This window comes from Myotis davidii, unplaced genomic scaffold (assembly GCF_000327345.1).
Source record: "Myotis davidii unplaced genomic scaffold, ASM32734v1 scaffold123, whole genome shotgun sequence".
NCBI lineage: Eukaryota > Metazoa > Chordata > Mammalia > Chiroptera > Vespertilionidae > Myotis > Myotis davidii.
In genome coordinates, this window is record NW_006295391.1 from 3183300 (window position 1) to 3202127 (window position 18828).

General features: G+C 39.0%; 1 protein-coding gene across 6 annotated transcripts in view; it reads left to right on the forward strand.

The window, feature by feature from the left end:
* TBL1XR1 (transducin (beta)-like 1 X-linked receptor 1) overlaps positions 1–18828 on the forward strand; it is a 171055-nt gene that overhangs the window by 83588 nt on the left and 68639 nt on the right. For 4 of the 6 annotated variants that reach the window (XM_006770030.2, XM_015568016.1, XM_015568009.1 and 1 more), the window contains exon 2: positions 8962–9036. Coding sequence is in view for 1 of the 6 variants with exons in the window: in XM_015568009.1 (XP_015423495.1) it covers positions 8962–9036 (75 nt within the window). In the remaining 5 variants the exon portion in view is untranslated. Of the gene's footprint in view, positions 1–3329; positions 3412–8961; positions 9037–10787; positions 10907–18828 lie in introns of those variants that run through there. The other 2 variants (XM_015568011.1, XM_015568014.1) reach the window with 2 other exon arrangements.

An 18828-nucleotide genomic window follows, 5' to 3' on the forward strand; every position in this document is an offset into this window, starting at 1 on the left:
CCTGTATATTCCACTGTAATAACTTTCTCAGTGAATGATAGATCTGGGTTTTGTTTAAATATTTCCATTGATTTGCATAACAGTTTTTCATTATATCGAGTAGAAAAACAATCTTCCTATAATTTCTACTTACTACTTGGAGTGTTGTCATACAGAGTTCAGTCTCATTTGGTCTTTATGTGTCTGTTATCTAAATGTAGGTACCAATAATGCTCCCTTTGTGCTCTTTTATTATGATAACCTCCATTTTGTGATCCTATGTCCTCATTATTACCTTTTCTAATTCATTTTTGGGGAGGGGGATTGAGTTTATCTTTTGTTTCTTATTGCTAATCTTAAAATCAAATTAATAGCATTTAATTTGCTTGATACAGTATGTTTCCCACTCTAATTCTGAGAAGCACTCACTTTGCAATGCTGATATTTGAAAGAAGTGATTCTTTGGGCTTCCTCACCCCACAAGAATAATAATTAGAATCTGACTAGTAAAATTCCCTCTTCTTCCCTTTCCTGCCACACATTCCCGTGGTTCCCAACCCCCATTGGAATCTCATGGGGGAGCTTTAAAATGCAACCAATGTACAGATTCTGCCCTAGACTGATGAAATCTGAGTGTCACGGCTAGGTTAGAATCTGGGAAGGGATTTCTGTAGGGCAGTTAACCAAAGACCCATCATCCCTGCAAGAACTGTTTTTGTTTCTGCTGGGAGTATACCAGTATTGTTCAGCAGAATGATTTCTGTCTTGTCCTAGCCTAATTAGCTGTTCCAAGTTCTTGAATAGCTGATATCTTGAATCAAATGTTTAGCCCTTGGGAAGAGTGAGAAAACCTAAAAAGATTTGGGAATTATGTCAGTTTTTTCTTGAAACTTAAGGGCCAAGGTACTGCCTATATAGTGTTAAGCAAATTTGGAAAAGGCAAAGTTTGATTTTGTTTTATCCTATAATTTCCTACATCCTTATACTATTCCTACTGCCTCCCCTCACCCGTCTACTTGTTTTTCCTCCCAAATCGCTTTTATAAATGTTTAGCTGCCATCAGCTTTGTGTTAAGAAAACAATGTCATATCTGTCATATTTCTAAGGCATAATAAATTATAAGTCCCACCATTAATTTAGTAACAGTTTTTTGGATGAGAAAAAGAAACTAGTTACAGTTACACATTGTTGATGTACCACTTTTTTTTCAAAGTAACTGACAACAGTGTGTGCTTAGTCAAACACTTTTATACCACCTGTGTAATATCACAGCTAACATGTGAGTCTAAGCCTTTTCTCATGCTCAGTTATCTATCATTGAAAGTTAGTGAACTAGAAACTTTTGATTGGTAGATGTTAGTGCCTAAAAAATCAATTTAATTTTTAATAATACTTAAAACTGCCCAAACCAAACTTTAATTTTAAAAACTTTGTGTCTTAGTATAAGAGAATTTGTGGTTTTATTGTTTTTCATTGCATTGTTAATTCTTTGACAGGAAAATTTTTGAGTACTAGTACTTTTTTGTGTTATTCCTGCACAATCTTTTTTTTGTATAAATCTAATATAAAATCCAACTACAGGTGATGCTACCAATGAAACTAACTCAGCTGAAATAATAATTGTATGATTAGACATCAATGCATATTGATTTCATTTATTTTTTAAAATGTATGTTTAAATTGTTTTTTTATGTGGATTTGTGCTCTTATATCCAATTAGAAGCCCAGTGCATGAATTCATGCATGGGTGGGGTCCAGCTGGCCTGGCTCCAATCAAGGCGGATTGGGGCCGGGCCTGTCGGGAGGAGGAGACAGCAGGGGGTTGGCTGGACGACCTGGTCCTGATTGGGGTCGGGCTGGCTGTGGGGAGGGGTCGTGGGCAATTGGCTGGCGGGCCCCACCCCTGATTTGGGTGTGGGGGGGTGACTGGGGACGGGGCTGGCCATGGGGAGGGGCTGCAGGAGGTTGGCCGGCTGGCCTGCCCCCTATTGGGTTGAGGGGGCAATCGGGCAGGGCTGGAGGGGGTGAGGGGCTGCGGGCTGATCAGGGTGGTGAGGGCCCATCGGGAGCAGGGCCAGCTGGGGGGAGGGGCCGCGGGAGCAGGGCCAGCTGGCCCACCCCCTGATCCGGTAGTTTTCTGGCTGCAGTGGGCGTCATAGCAACCGGTCGTTCAGTGGTTAAGATGTTCTGGTCTCTGGCGTTTTATATATAGATTAGAAAATTGGGATCATAATATACAACTCTTGAATCCATGTTCCCTAAGTCACTTAAATAACAAAGGAAAGTGAAAATCATAGCAAATGATGGTGAACTTGTGTTTGTTCTGACTACTGGGCCTTTGAATCTGATCTGATCTCTCTGTCAGTTTCTTTAAGATATCCTTTCTGTTACAGCTCCTTCCCCTTTTCCAGTGGCTGTCTAGAATATTGTGTAGGTGTGTGATTGAGAATGGGATGAGGAGCGCACAGGCTATAATGTTTTAGAGGCTTTGATGAATGCTTCGTATGATATTAGATATTGCCAAGTTGAAGAAGGCAATTAATAAGTCTTTTGTTAAATGGATCAGTGCAATTGAGAAGATTTAGTTGAAACTTAAGTGTACAAATATATCCTTCTCTTAGTTGTTTCAGTTGAAGGTAATCGCTATTTGTTTATTGTATTAAGCAGTCTAGTGCTAAGCAATTTATTTTGGACTTTTTATGTGACCTTTTTGTTTTTTTGCCCCCAACTTCATTTAATAAGAAACTTTCTAAGCACGTTAATTATGGCAAGATCATTGTTTTCTCTTAATTCTTGGGATGATTTCCCCAATTTATATAATTCATTTGTACCTTTTATTTCTTAAGAATAGCAAGTACTCTTTCTTGAATTTGTTATTGTCCACTAGGTTCTAGATTAGATTATGCCGCAATATGTACCTTTTCTTAGGAAAAGGATCTGTAATCCATTACCTTTTCAAAGAGATCTATGAGTCAAATAAATTTACTTCTAAAGTCTTTATGGTAGTATTTTTAAAAATCAGTCAAAATATACTGTCGAACTATTTTATAGAAGTTTTGCATATTAAAAAATCCTAATTATATGTAGGTGGAAGATTTTGAAAGATGTTTGCTGAGTCAGCAGTGTCTATTTGAAAGCCTTTTCCAAAATTAATGTCATTTTAGGTAAAATGTTCTGAAAGCAAAGCTTTTTGCTTAGAAGTAAAACCAAAGCCTACAAACATTAATTTCAGTACAAAAAGTAAAACAAATAGGTATAGTATATGTAGAACAAAATAGTTGTTTTATGCTGATTTTATGTGGTTATATGCTCATGAATTTGTTTTTTGTTTTGTTTTTTCTTTTTAGTGGCAGAAGGTTAGCCTTTATTGGTTACATCCTACAAGTATTGGTATAGCCAGGCTTTCCTAAGCATTTCTACAACAAACAGAAAGTTGAGTAGTTCTTCCTAACCAATATGATTTGTTTGCAATAATTCAGCCTCTACTATGTTTTATTTTCAACTAGAGGCTTGGTGCACCAATTTGTGCACAGGTGGGGTCTGGCCAGCCCACCCTGATGGAGGCCGAAAGGGACTGGGCTGGCAAGGGGGTAGAGGGTGTGGGAGGTTTGCCAACTGGTGCCACCCCTGATTGGGGTGGAGGGGCCTGGTTGGGTGTGGGGACACCTAGGGGGAGGGGCTGTGGGTGGTTGGAGTGGGGGGGCTATCCGGGCCCAGCTTGGGCCAGTTGGCTACCGCAGTGTGCATCATAGTGACCGGTCATTCTGGTCATTCCGCTGTTCTGGTCGCTGGGCTTTTATATACATATACTAGAGGCCCGGTGCATGAAAATTTATGCACTGGAGGGGGTGGGCCCTTTCAGCCTGGCCTGTCCCCTCTCACAGTCCAGGAGCCCTCAGGGGCGGGAGGCGACCCAGTGATCAGGGGAAGGCAACGCCCCATTACACCTCTGCTGCCGCCACTGCCAGCAGCACAAGCCTTAGACAGCCCTGGTTACCTGAGCCTCACCCGAGGCTTGCCTGCGCCTACGGCCGGCCTTAGATGGCTGGGCAGCCGACATCCGAGGCTTGCCTTGCCTACGGCCGGCCCGGGGGGCCTAAGAGGCCTGGGGGGGTCTCTGGAAGCAGGCACGTGGTCCCGACCTTGCCGTGCACCTACTGCCCCAGCGGGGCTGAGGGGATGGGCGCCACCATCTTTGAGGGCGGGGCAGTCAATTGGCATATTCCCTCATTGGCTGTAGTCGCTGCCACCTTTAAGGGCGGGGCAGCAATTGGCATATTCCCTCCTTATTGGCTGTGGGTACCACCATCTTTGTGATGGTGTGAGGGTCAATTAGCATATTTACTCTTTATTATCAAAAGGAATTAGAAGAAATATTTTAATATCACTATTCACCCTTTCTCTATAATAGAAGTGTCAACCAAATTCATGATCGACAATGACAGATGGAAACACATGGGCGCATTTGGCACCAGCAAGAGCTTTATATGTATCGTGCATGCGCAAGTCAACTTAGCCTTTTATATATACAGAATAAACTTGCTTAATTAGACCTGCTTTCTGATTTAGCTAAACTTTTTCCAGCCTTGTGCAACACCCCAACTTCTCTTTCAGGTAATTGTCAGCAACACAGCAGTAAATACCAACATGAAGCAGAATATTATTATAGATCACTCAGGGAGAACAAAGGGTAAAATATTTAACTGTAGCAGTGTTTGACTATATTCTGTGCAGTGAGAAAACCTGAAGTCATTTTCAAGTTCCACATTTCTTACTTTATTCCAGTTGGGTCAAGTTTCTAAACTTTCTAAATCTGTTTTCCGGCTAATGAAAAGTCAAAAGGATTCTACCAAGTCTCCTCTCTACCTACTCCAAGACTTCTGTGAGGATCAAATGAGATGAGGCATGGGAAAACGATGCACAGACATTTGGTTAAACTGTAAAATGTTTGAACCTGGCTATAAAGCAAGTCTGGTTCATGGGCTGAAGAAATTCCAAGGAGGCTAGTTGCTAAGGAGAGGAAGCCAGGCATTGCTATGTGACGTCATTACCTGGTGCCCACAGTGACAGTTTCTTTTGGGCTGGGCTGTGGGCCACATTTTGCACCATGGGGTGGGTTGTCGCTTTGGGGTGGTGGCGGGGCCTGTGTCCTACTTGTGGGAAGCCAAGTGTTGGTTTGTTGGCACCAGGTCTGTGGTGCCGTTTATTTTAAAATGGCCAGTGGGCGTCATGGCAGCTCCTGCATTGAGCGTCTGCCCCTTGGTGGTCAGTGCACATCATAGCTACCAGTCGGACAGACAGATATATACTTAGCCTTTAGATAGATAGATAGATAGATAGATAAGTAGATAGATATAGATTATGTATGCGCTTATTTTTACACATAGAGATGTTATAACATTACACATAATGAATACATACATATATCTTAAGAACTATGTCTGTTCAGGGCACTATTCTTAGTTCTGTGGTGGGTCAACAAGGTGAGCAATCCATCTCTGGTCTCCAGAAGTCTGATAAGGGGATGCCTAATGACAGAATAAGGCACTACAAAGTTGTGGTAAGAGAGGTGCAGATTTCTTTCTCCAGAAAGTGGTGTACAGCCAAGGAGGAAGCTGATTTGGGCTGAATCTGGAGGGGCAGAACCAAAGTTAAAGCACATTTCTGGCGAAGGAATGAGCATTGTCATGGCAGCCAGAGTGCAGAGAACACAGAGAGAGGACCATCTGATAATGGTGAAAATAGAGGAGATTCAGCAAGTGAGATTAAAAAGGCAGATGTAAAGGATACACATGATTTTGGTTTTTGGACAACTTGAATGACTTTAATACAGATAGTTTTAATATACATTCTGTCAGGTTACCTTAAATACACCTTAGATTTTTGTAAAAGGCATAATTATATCTTAAAATTTGGATGTTTATCTTATAAGATGAAGAATTGTGTGTTGTTTTTATAAATGGACAGTATAATGGCCTGGAGCATAGGTAAATGAGTCGGCTAGGAAAACATCTAATTTAGATTCCAAAATAGAGCCCTGTATATGTTTATGTTTTTTAGAAATTCCTCACTTTTTCAGGTTGTATGTATGTGCAAATGGGCAGGCCTCTTGACTCATTATCTCCCACAGAGTAATACAAACTTCAAATCGTAGACTTAAATATTTATTCACTATTGTGATTTTTCCCTTAAGGACAATAGTCTAATAGATAAAATTAAATGAATGAAGAAAACAAGGGTAGAAAAAAGATAATTAGAGAAACTGAGATTCGAGGCACATGAGAGTGATGAGAGACTCACTAATAACAGAAAAGAGAAGAGATCCAGGAAGAGGAGGAAAAAGTCTAATAGCTGGAATGATCTAATTCAGGGGTCCTCAAACTTTTTAAACAGGGGGCCAGTTCACTGTCCCTCAGACCGCTGGAGGGCCGGACTATAGTTTTATAAAAACTATGAACAGATTCCTATGTATGTATTCCTTTGAAGTAAAAAAACAAAACGGGAACAAATACAATATTTGTATTTGCATGTGGCCCGCGGGCCGTAGTTTGAGGACCCCTGATCTAATTAGTTTTTTCCAAAGGTAGATGTGTATGTTTGTGTGTTGTGTGTGTACATGTCACAGTAGTAAAAACAAGTATCCATTGGGATACAGTGCTCTATTAGTCTATTTATGTTCATTTTAGATTGAAAAATTATTTATATTTAATGTAGGGGTTCAAATTTATACCCCTATTTGGATGTGATATCAGAGTCATGTATAACATATGTACGTAATGGTTTTCAGAAGAGTAGGAGGTTTCCACAAAGCAACAGTCGCACTCCCATTCATTCATTCCATTTCTGAGATTTGCCATGTATTTGAGATTGCTACTGTCAGTTTGCTTGTGTTTGAGTATGTAGATTTATGAATTACATTATGTAATTTAAACCAGACTCCACAAAAACCTAATAATTTAAAAGATTCCTGCAAAGAAACTGAGTATAAGAAACATTAGTAAGAGTAGGAAACAAGCCTGGCTGGTGTGACTCAGTGGATTGAGCATTGACTCGTGCACCAAGAAGTCACTGGTTTGATTCCAGGTCAGGGCATATGCTTGGATTGCTGGCTAGATCCCAGATAGAGGGTGTGCTGGGGGCAGTCGATCAGTGTTCCTCTCACATTGATGTTTCTATCTCTCCCTCTCCCTTTCTCTTTCTCTAAAATAAATAAAAATATATTTTAAAAAAGAAAAAGAATAGGAAACAAGAAAATGGTAGAGCTGATACAAACTACTAAAATGAGCTTTCCCCTGCCATGATCTAATCATTGGAGAAGATGGCTGAAAAATTGAGATTACTGTATCAGGAAAGCTATTTGACACATAGGCATACATTCAATATTGGTATTGACAAGCCTTGCTCTAAGAGTAAAATGTGCCTTGAGATATGAGTTAATGATATAAAATCATCATGATTAAAAGACATTTAAAAATTAAACTATAATGTTTTAAACAATACTACAACATTGTAAATAATCCCCTTTAAAAAATGGTTTTGTGTTTTACAGTGTACATAATTCAGTAGCACATGTTAATTATCTATAGTAATACAATCATAATATGCTAATTAGACCGGATGTCCTTCTGGATGACCTTCCTGAGAAAGCTGCCGCGGCGGGTGCCGATCCCCTTGCATGGATATCGTGCATCGGATCTCTAGTTTATAAACAGAATGAATGTATGCCCAAACTTCTTTTCTGATAAGGGTACTCTGCCGATTTGGGGATAACGGGTCACCCTATATGGCCTATAGCTCAAAGGTTCATGAAAAATTCATAGTAAAATAATGGATGTTCATAACATGACCCTGAGGTAAACAGAGCCTAGCTGTGATCTAAGTATTGTTTGGACTCAATCATAATATCTATACAACATTTCTTCCATAGGTGTAGAAAGGATCTACCAACTTCCTCACAAGTGTCTTATACCAAAAAGCCTTGGTTGGGCTCATTCCTCTCTCTTGAAACACCAGACGCTGATGGGATAGCATATGTTGATATAACCATCTGTAATTCTTAATTTCTAGATTTCCTTATAGCTTAAGTTATATGGTAGCACTAAGGTTTTAGACAGCCATGGAGCTATCAATCAGCACAAATGAGAGTTCCAGTCCACTACAGATAAAATCTGAAGGGAACAAACTTCAAGGGATTAAATTCTGAGTTATTCAGTGTATTTGCTGCATAATCTTTTTGGTATTTCTTGGCTTAATTTACCTATAAGGTGTATGAGGTAAAGCTCCTACATTGCTTTCTGTGGCATCAGCTTGTGCTCTCCCCGGTAGAGGGTGTGCCAGGGGCAGTTGAGAGGAAACTGTGCTCTGCTCTAGAACCTGCACTGGTCAGTGTCTCTCCTGAGAGTCACCGCTGACAGGTGGTGTGAAAAACGACTTGTATTTACAAAAAGGGTTCATGGAAGATAATGTGCTGGGACTGAGCAATCGAGAAGACTGGGAAACTATACAAAATGTAAACTCTGAAGAGATTAAAATTTAATAAGTTTTTATAGAAGTTGTTTCAAAACCAATCATGTATTTCTCTTTATTATTAAGCAATATATAGAATATAAGTTTAGTACCATTCTTTATGGCTTATGATTGTAGATTATTAGCATACTATGTTGGGCCCTTTTACAATAATATTTGCATGAATTGAGCTGAATGTGGGTCAGTTTGTGCAGATTCATCTCTTGAGTCTCATTTTGTTCATTGTGCCAGTCTTGGGAATGTTATACAGATTCACTGCCTGCCATTTCTTATGCATTCAGAAATTGATGCTATTGTTTATGATTATAATTGTTTAGGGGGAGAAAGATAGTCATTGGTGGAGAGCTTCAAGACATAAATGAAGATTATTTCATACATGTAGAATTTGGCATGAGGAATCTTTTAAACTGAATTTGTTTTAGGGCACACTGAATATTTTACTTTCCTTTTTCTCAGCATCAGCAACAGCAACTTGTGATTGGTGGTACCGGATATTCAGTTGTACATCCCCACATCAATGCACTGCCAATGGTAAGAATTGCTCCCACTCTGAATGTTAGAGTTTTTTAATGCTCTTTTTAGTATTCACTTATTTTTAACAATCTATTAAGGGAAGTTTCTCACATCTCACAAAATATACATGTGTTCCCAAACTAAAGAAATGTTTTTAATGTGTAATTTAAGGCACTTAAAATATTTTTGATAACTTAATCCTATGTATAAAGAGGTAATATGCAAATTGACCATCACAAATATGGCGGCGCCCAACCCCTCAGCCCTGCTGGAGTCCCCCAGTCCTTTCAGCCCTGCTGGAGGGGAGGCAGGCGTGCGGTGCAGCCAGACCCGCCCTCAGCCCCCAGCCACGCAGTGCGGCAGCAGCAGAGGTGTGATGGGGGTGTTGCCTTCCCCTGATCGCCGGGTCGCCTTCTGTCCCTGAGGGCTCCCGGACTGTGAGAGAGGGCAGGCCAGGCTGAGGGCGCGTGCTCCCCCCAGTGCATGAATTTTCATGCACCGGGCCTCTAGTATAAAATAAAAAGGCAAACCTTTACTTTGAAGATTTCCATTATCTGTAGGTTTTATAACTTCTTGGTTATGGTTATCAGGATGAAAAGTATTATTATGTTGTGATGATACTGTATTTTAACAAGTAGACTATTTTGGGAATAGAATTTCCATGGTAAACTTAAGTTATAGTGGCAGTAATAACTTGTGTTTTTTTCTGTCATCTTATAGAATAGCCTGATTTTGCATATTGCATTTATCCAAATACAGGGGATCCCCAAAAAATACTTGATAATGAAATGGATTTTAATAAACACTGCCTTTATAATTACTCAGAGTGTGTATGTATTTTTTGGGACACCCTATATTTATAATTAAATGGCTGAAATTCTACCTGTTAGCTAGTGGATAATCTTCAGGAGAACCATTTTTATCTATTTAAAAATTTCACTCAGAAGCCTTGTGGAATAAAAGTCTGTCAGCTGTGTTATACAGCAGAAAGACCACTGGGCTCTGTAGGAGTTGGGATTTGCTTGCTTTCTTGCATGTGTCTTGGATGACTTTTGTCAAGTACTCATAAAATTTGATGATAGAATTGGACTAAATTTCTAGCTGTAGGCAGAATGATCTCATCACTGTTGATTAGAATTCAGAATGATTCTCCCTTACAAAAAGTAATTCCTTATCTAAATGGTATTGCTGTGTATTTGGGGGATCAATAAATAGGATAATTAATTTTTACCTTTTGTTTTTAAAGAATTAATTACTTAAACAGCATCTTCCATTTCAAAATAGCGCATCATCAAAACTTTTAACAACTTTTACTTAAATGTTTACATTAAACATTAAATCAGGGAGCTGTGGAAACATAAAGGTTTATAGGATTTTGTGGGAAATGGTAGATGCATCAGTATGAAATTAAAAATTAACTGAAACCAGGATAATAGGGTGAGATAAGTTACCGTATCTGTGAAAATATTCCTAGGAGATGATTCATTTTAAAGATGAATTTGTCAGTGTGTTGATAAGAGGAGGATTTCCTTTGTCTAAACTATCTTTTGAATTCTTAAATTAACACCTCTCTCCAACTATGTCCCAGCCCTCCCCTCTCTGTCTCGTAGCAGATAATGGAGAATGTTGGGGAAAACATTTTTTCTTCTTCTGTCTTTACCTAACTTGAAGGAATACATGGTTCATCATTAATTTATGAAACACTTGCTGGGTTCTTTAGGGTGGTTGGGTGACTCATTAACCATCATTAAATCTGCTATTTCCACTGGAGCACTGTAGAGTTTCTATTGTAAGAAGCAGCTCCATGGTAAATCATCTTTGGCATTTTGGACTATCTGCCCTTGGCGTTTTGTTTGAAGTTCACATTTGAAACCTGTTACTTTACTAGGTAGGTTGTTGGAGTCTTAACTATTTGTGACATGTCTCCCTTGAGAATCAGTTGTGCAGGCTTTTGGACTCTGAGATGTAGGTGCCTATGCAACTTGCTGTCTCTTCTAAGTGCCTGTTCTTAAGTGAAGTTTTAAATGTGCTGCTCACACAGGATGTGTATTGTGTTTTTTGTTTTGTTTTGTTTTTCTTTTTGGAACAACTCTTAGACTGTATCTTAAATCAGATCATCTCACCTTTGCCAATTTTGCTGAAAATCATTTTTAAGTCACGACCACAGAAATTTACATTTATATATGTTAGTGTGTATTAGAAATGAAGGGCAAAATTACAACAAATTTGCTTATAATCTAGCTGAGGACACAAAAGCCATTCCTACACATTTGCATATGATGCTTGTAAATTTATAGATATTGGCCCGAATGATGGTTTTCCTCTGGACCTGAGAAATGCCATAGTGTTCAGGGTTTTATGCCTGCGTTGTGTAGTTTCTTATCTTTTTTTTTTTTTTCTTCTCTCAACATGCCATAAAGGAATGCTTTGTGGGAACAGTTAACTCTACTACCCCCACACCCTCCCTCAACTTTGTTCTTGGTATAATAACCATGAGGGATTCATAACATTCATTTTTCTCTCTTTCTTCACTTGCCTAGGTACAAGTTATTTTAACTCTAATTGTAACTTAAGTCATGATGATTTATAGCTACCTTCCTGTATTAATGATTTATACTACTTTCTATAATTATCTTATTACATTAATAGAACCCATTGGCCAACAGATGTGTATTATTATTGTAACTTTTTATTGTGAAAAATTTCAAATATACACTAGAGAGAATAACACAATAAACTCCCAACTGCAATACTCATCAGCTTTGTTTCATTTAATCATTTTGTTACCATTAACCCTGCACACACACACACCTGATTATTTTGAAGCCAACACTTACATCACATGATTTCATTCATGAATATTTTATTATGTATCTATGGAAGATATGGACTATTTAAAAATATATGCCAAGATGCCATTATCATACTTTAAAAATCGAGAGTTTTTTCTTTTTTTGAAGGGGAATTTAAATATGCTTTTTAAAAATTGTGGTAAAAACATAAAATTTATCTTAACAATTTTAAGTGTGCAATAAATGCAGTGTTAACTGTATTCACATTATTATACAACAGATCTTTCAAACTTTTTCATTTTGCAAAATTGAAACTCTGTACCTATTGAACCACAGCTCCCAATTCTTTGTCTTCTCCAGCCATTAGCAACAAGTTTACTTTTTGTTTACACTAGTTTGACTACTTTAGCTACTTTTTATAAGTACGTATGTTTCTTTTGTGACTGGCTTATTTAAAGCATAATGTGCTCTAGGTTTATGCATGCTATAGCACGTGACTGGATTCTCTTCTTTTTAAAGGCTGAATAATATTCCATTGTGTGTGTGTATCTTATTTTCTTTATTCATCATCAGTGGACATTTGTGTTGCTTGTACCTTTGACTATAGTGAATAATGCTGTGATGAACGTGGGTGTGCAATATCTGGGTGTGCAGATATTGCTTTCAGATCTTTTTGGCTATATAACCGATGTAAGATTGCTATATTATGTGGTAGTTCTAGTTTTAATTTTTTGAGGCACCTTTATATTGTTTTCCAAAGTGGCTGCATCATTTTATATTCTTAACAATAGTACACAAGGATTCTGATTTCTCCGCATTCTTCCAATACTTGGGATTTTCTGTGAGTTGTTTTATTTTTTGGATAGTGGTCCTCCTAATGGGTATGAGATGATGACAGTAATTTCTTTTTATTTTGACATTAATTTCTTAGTATCATTATTTAACCATTTGTTTGTTTTCTCACCTACTCATAAATAGTGTTTCTACAGAATCACAACAAAATCCATGTATTTGGTTGGAATATACAGGTTATGCTTTTAACTATTTATTAATTTTTCCCTTTTAGGGGAAAAACCTGTAAGGTTTTCTCATTTTGTGTTTCATTAATTGCATTCCTGTAGTAAAATACCTCTTTCCTGTGTATATTTTGGTAAATTGGTAGTTAGATCTAAAAGCTTAATCTGATTCAGGGTTTTTTGTAGTTAGATCAAAGCTTAATCTGATTCAGGGTTTTTTGCTTTATTTGGAGGGCATCATATTTCATGGGTGGTGCTGTGTAATTCCTTGAAGAATCACCTAGTATTTGGTAGTCTCTAATTGTTAGATTAGGTGGCCACTGCTGATCATTGCCTTGATCCATTATTTCCATGAGTGTACAGAATGTTGACATCCTAATTGAATCAAGTCTGTAGTATCTGTAATATTTCTACAAAGAGAAACTTCCCTCATTGGATATTCGATTCCCTGGTGGCACAGTAAAGGCATACTAAATACTTGATTCTTTCCTTTAATTATGAATTTAAAATACTGGGTTGTTTCCTAGAATCCTGGAAAAGTAGACCAATGAGGATTTTAAGATGTCATTGTGAGCTTATGGATTTAAATACTGGATGTTTATTGCATGTAGTTTTTATTCTTATTCCTATGGATGCTTCATTGTCTTGGCTGAAGGAGCCTTTTTGACAGTGGCTTTCCAAAAAAATAAATATTTGTTAATACATCAATTTTAAATGATACATAACATCTACCATTTTTTAGGTGCTACCCAAAGTAGAGATGGATATTTATTTCAAAACCAGACTTTCTGCGCTCTTATCTCCCTGCCATGTAACAAGGCAGACTTCATTACCACCACCAATATGGGGTGTGTGTGTCAGATTACTCATTGAGATACTGGGGCCCTTGTTTGTTGTTGCCTCCCCTCCCCTGGCCCTTCATCTCTACATGTAGACATGTGATCTATAGTGTGGTAGTCACTAGTCATATGTAGTTGTTGAGCACTGGAAATATGACTAGTCATAATTGAGATGTGCTGCAAATATAACATGCATGCTGGAATCTGAAGATAATTTTTAAAAAGTAAAATCTTGATTATAAGAAATATTTTGATATATTGGGTTAAATAAAATTTGTTATTAAATTCGATGGCCATCTTTTCTTTTTAAATTTTCTTATCTATAGAAAATTTAACATTTAGATGGTTTGCATTATGGCTTGCATTGTGACATTATTGTTCTAAACTTTGCTAGTCTCAGCTACCTGACCTATATATTATGCTTATTTGCCAGAAACAAGTAATTAGTACAATGAAAACCTGACTAATGCTAAGATCTGGGGAAACTAGAATGACCCTCAGAGGGTTCCTAAAATTAGATCATGGGACTACATTTCACAGCTAAATCGACATAACTCATTGAATGGGCCCTCATTTTGCAAAGGAGATACTAAGGTTTAGAGAAATGATACCATATCACATACTTTGTCAGAGTTACAGACCAAGACTTGAACCAGATCTCCTCATTTGCAGTCCAGCACTTCAAAAGAATTCTGTCATACAAATTATATAGAATCTGGATATTTTTCAAAGATTAATCATGACCTTCCACAGGACCTCTGGAGGAGATAGTATAGGGTTAAAGCCTCTTGGTTAGAGATCTCTAGACCAGTGGTGGCTGAGTGGTCCGCGAGGTCCGAAAGGTTGACGACTGCTGGTTTAAGGAAACCTTTTGGAGCAGTGGTCATCAACCACTGGTCCACGGACCACTAGTGGTCCCTGAGATCCGAAAGGTTGGCGAACACTGCTCTGGACGTTTTCGTTACGGTTAAGAACTAAAGATGCAAACCGTCAGGAAAAATTTTTTAAATTAAAACTAGACTTTCCCCCCATATATTTGAATTCTCTTATTCAGAAAGGTGAATTATTCAGTGTTGGCTCTCCTCTGTCTACATTTATTATCTTATAAAATCATTCTCCCTCTCTCCTCAATTTTTCACTTATAATTTTTCATTTATTTCTTTTTATACTTTCCAGTGTGTACTTTATCTTGTGGAGAGTGGATAAAGTAGCTGCCGTAATGTCTTTGATCATTCTCATCTCTGGATCATATCAAAATTGGTATCTGTTAATTGCCTTTTTCTTTCAGAATTGTTCAGAATTTCCTGATTCTTTGTATGTTGTGATTTTTTTATTGTATCCTCTTGGGAGCATGATTGTTATTTTTTTCTTTGATTAAAGCAGGTGATCAGTATGGTTAGGTTTAAACTACAAGTTCTGTTACTCTAGTGGTTCCAAAGTTTGCTGGTTCATTTTTAAGGCCTTTGCTGAGCTGCTTTGGGTATGTTCCTCATATGTATCACTCAGGATTAGTGTGGGACACAAACAGTGGCCGGTATCTTTAGTTCTCCAAATCTTTGCTTCTTAGGGCTTAGGGTATGTTCTACATCAGTGGTTCTCAACCTTGGCTGCACATTAGAGTCACCTGGGACGCTTTTTAAAATCCTGATTTCTGGGCCTCATCATCCGGAAATTCTATTTCTTTGTTACTAATGTGGTGGCCCCACCCTGTAACAAAGAAACAGAATCTCCGGAGGACGAGGCCCAGAAATCAGGATTTTAAAAAGATTCCCAGGTGATTCTAATGTGCAGCCAAGGTTGAGAACCACTGTTCTACAGACACCCAAGGTGTCTGGGGACGTTGTTGGTTCATACACAGGAGTACAGGATCCTCTCCTTCAGCTTTCATACTCCACCTGACAAAGGCCTGTTTTCCTGGTTTAGTTTGTTTGTTTTTTTGTTGAAGCGGCTGGCTTAATCAAGCTTTTGAGAGGGAAAAAAGCCAACAACCCCAAAATAGGAATATCAATTACAGTCTTGAGCAAGTGAGTTCAAGAGAATAATAAGGAGGTGTAGTTCATAAAATGAAGAATTGGCTTTCATCAGACAAATCCTTCCACACACCCTGACCACGGTCTCTGGATAATGATGGAAATAAACATTACGAGGGCTCTGTCAAACAAACAGAACAAGTAGCCGCTGGACTAGCCTTGGGTGCGTTTCCTGTCTAATGGTTTTGCCTGAGGGAAGGTTCCTGTTGGCTTGTTGGCAGTCAATGGCTTGAGGAATCTAAGATAGAGTTCATAACTACACAGCAGCTGCAGAGTAATGGAGACAGCAGAGGGAAGTGGGAGGAAGTCCCAGAACTACAGAGTTAGGGCACCAAATACCCTATATAACCTCTGCCAAAATGGGGCCGCCCTCTCACTTCAGAACAGTTCAGATGTCTGTCAACATGAGAATACATAAACAAGCTGTGCTGCCTTTGTACAACAGAATATGTCTGAGCAATGGAAAGGAACAAACTATTTATTGATGCCTATAGCAACCTTGAAACATGCTTAGTGAACGTAGCCATACATAAAACAAGACATTCATGTATGATTTCCATTTATATGATGTTCGAAAAACAGAAACATGCAAATTTCATCTGTTTAAAAGATGAGGTGGAGGAAGCAGAACTAAATTATGTTGGAAAGAAGTAGTCGTCATGGCTTAGAACTGGATGCCTGGGCATTGGGGACAGGGACTAATTGGGAAAGCGCGTGTGGGAACTTTCTAGGGCACTGGTAATGTCCTGTGTTCTCTTAGGAAGAGCACATGCCAGTCAAAACTTATTGAATGAATGGTATAACTACCTTGTATTCATTGTTTGTGTAAATTTTTCTTTGAAAGAAAAAACCATTTTACTTTGCTATAGTTAATGATAGGCAAGCTGAAGAATAATATATGGGGAATTATACTGAGGCCTGCAACTTCTTTTAAAATGCTTTAAAAATTAAGACCAGTTAATAGATGTGGGAAAACAGATACAAGGTAATATTAATTTTAAAGTCTTGGTGGCTCTGCAGTTTTTCATTTTTTCTGTATGTCTGTGCATTTTTATAATAAAATGTTATAAATATACCAGTAGTATTTTTCTAAAGCAGATTCCTCTTAATATGTTTTTAATGGTTTCATCAAAATTGATATTATTTCTTTAAATTTGAAAATAGTTTGAATTGATCAGTGACATTTTTCTGCCTTTGCACTGAGCTCTGAACTGCTTAGATGCAGAAAGATATAGGAATATAAACAATAAAAGTGAGATGACAAAATATATCCACATAATAATTTGATTACCTCAAAGTGACACAGTGAAGACTCATTAAGATAATTTATAATACATAAATTCTGAGGGAATGGATACATAATTAGAGTATGCTCAGAATCAAGTATGATTAATGGGAGATGGACTCCCTGGGGTTGCTTATTTTGAACAAGTTTTGAAAATGCTATTAGAGAAAATTACTAGATTCTCTTTCCATTCTTTTAATTGACCAATTGTCAGTTATGAATAATGGCTTAGAACACATTTTTTTAGTGTGATGTATTCATTTTTCAAAAAAGGAAGTCTGCTTAATTTTTATGCTAGAATTGTTAGCCAAATTGGGTGATTAGAATTTGTTTTTAAAGATAATCTATTTTAGGAATATGGTTAACAGTATATTAATGAGTTTTGGAGTTGAAAAGCAAACAATCATTGTTCCAGCATTTTGTGGTTCTTTATAAACTTTTAAGAGACAAATATAGTGCTATTATAAGGTATTGACGTAATATTCGACATTAAGTATCCTATATAATGATAGAGGAATATGCAAATTGTCTGTTACACTGCAACATCACGACTGGATCAGAAGGCTGCGTCCCCCTTCCCTTCTCAGGCAGCTGCAAGGCCCAGGGTAGGAGAGGATATGATAGGAGAGGATAAGAAAGGAGAGAGAGAGGAAGGCAGGCCTGCATGCAGACAGGCCGAGTGGAGAAACAGAAATACAGAAAGGGAACCAAAAAAAAGACACAGGAATGGAAAAGGGAAGGAAACGCGAGGCTGCACACTCGGGGGGCAGGGGGGTTAGGGGAGGGGGCGGCAGAGCAGGTGCACCTGGCGAGGGTGGGACACAGGTGGTGTGGAGTGGGGGGCCCCACCCAGACATGAGAGGAGGGCAGTGGTCCCAAGCACGCGGGCCGTTGGCGTGTCCCGGGATGAAGGCTGGACTGTCCTATCCCTTCTGGGCTGAGGCGCTCCTGCTTCGCGGCAGCAGAGCCCGGGCCATGCAGGCCTTGGCTACCCTCGCTGGGCCGGGCGTGCCGGGCAGGGAATGGGAGCAGGACGGTGGTAGGGAGGCTGGGGAAGGGGGAGCAGCAAACACCTGGCCGGGGCAGAGACCTGGGCTGGGGGTTAACTCCCCCTTCCTGCTCACCCCCACCCCCCCGTCCCGAACGGAAGCTTTAAGAAGGGAAGGAGGGAAGAACTTTATAAAGGAGCCAGTAGAGAGCAGAGTTAAAGAAGGAAAGAGGATGTATGAGTGAACTGTAGGAGCTGTAATGAAAATCGAGTATAGTTGTGTACTGGGGACATTTTAAAAGTAGGAGTCAGAAAAGAAAAAAGATAAATGATAGTGAATAATTAGGCAGGTAGACAGATATTAAACAGCAGAAGTAAGTAGAGAAGAATGTATGGGAAAGGTAGGATGAGAGAGAAAGAGGGAGGGAAGAAAAGAGGGAGGGAAGAAAAGGGGAGCCAGTAGAGCTTTAAGGAGAACGGGAAGAAGGAAGAAATGGGGGAGGAAGCAAAACATGTCTGAGGGAGGAAGTGAAGACAAAAATTAAGGTGGGAAGGAAGGAAAAGGAGGGAGGGCTGGGGTAAAGATGAAAGAAGGAATGTGGGGGGGGGACGATAGGAGAAAGATGGGAAGAAGGATGACGGAACAAGTACGAAATAAGGATGATGATGGAAGAAGTAGGAAATAAGGAGGAAAGAAAAGTTTATAAATAACTAGAGGCCCCGGTGTACAAAAATTTGTGCACTCGGTTGGGGGCGGGGGTCCCTCAGCCCAGCCTGTGCCCTCTCGCAGTCTGGGACCCCTCGGGAGATAACGCCCTGCTGGGTTAGGCCTGTTCCTGGGTGGCAGAGGGCAGGCCACA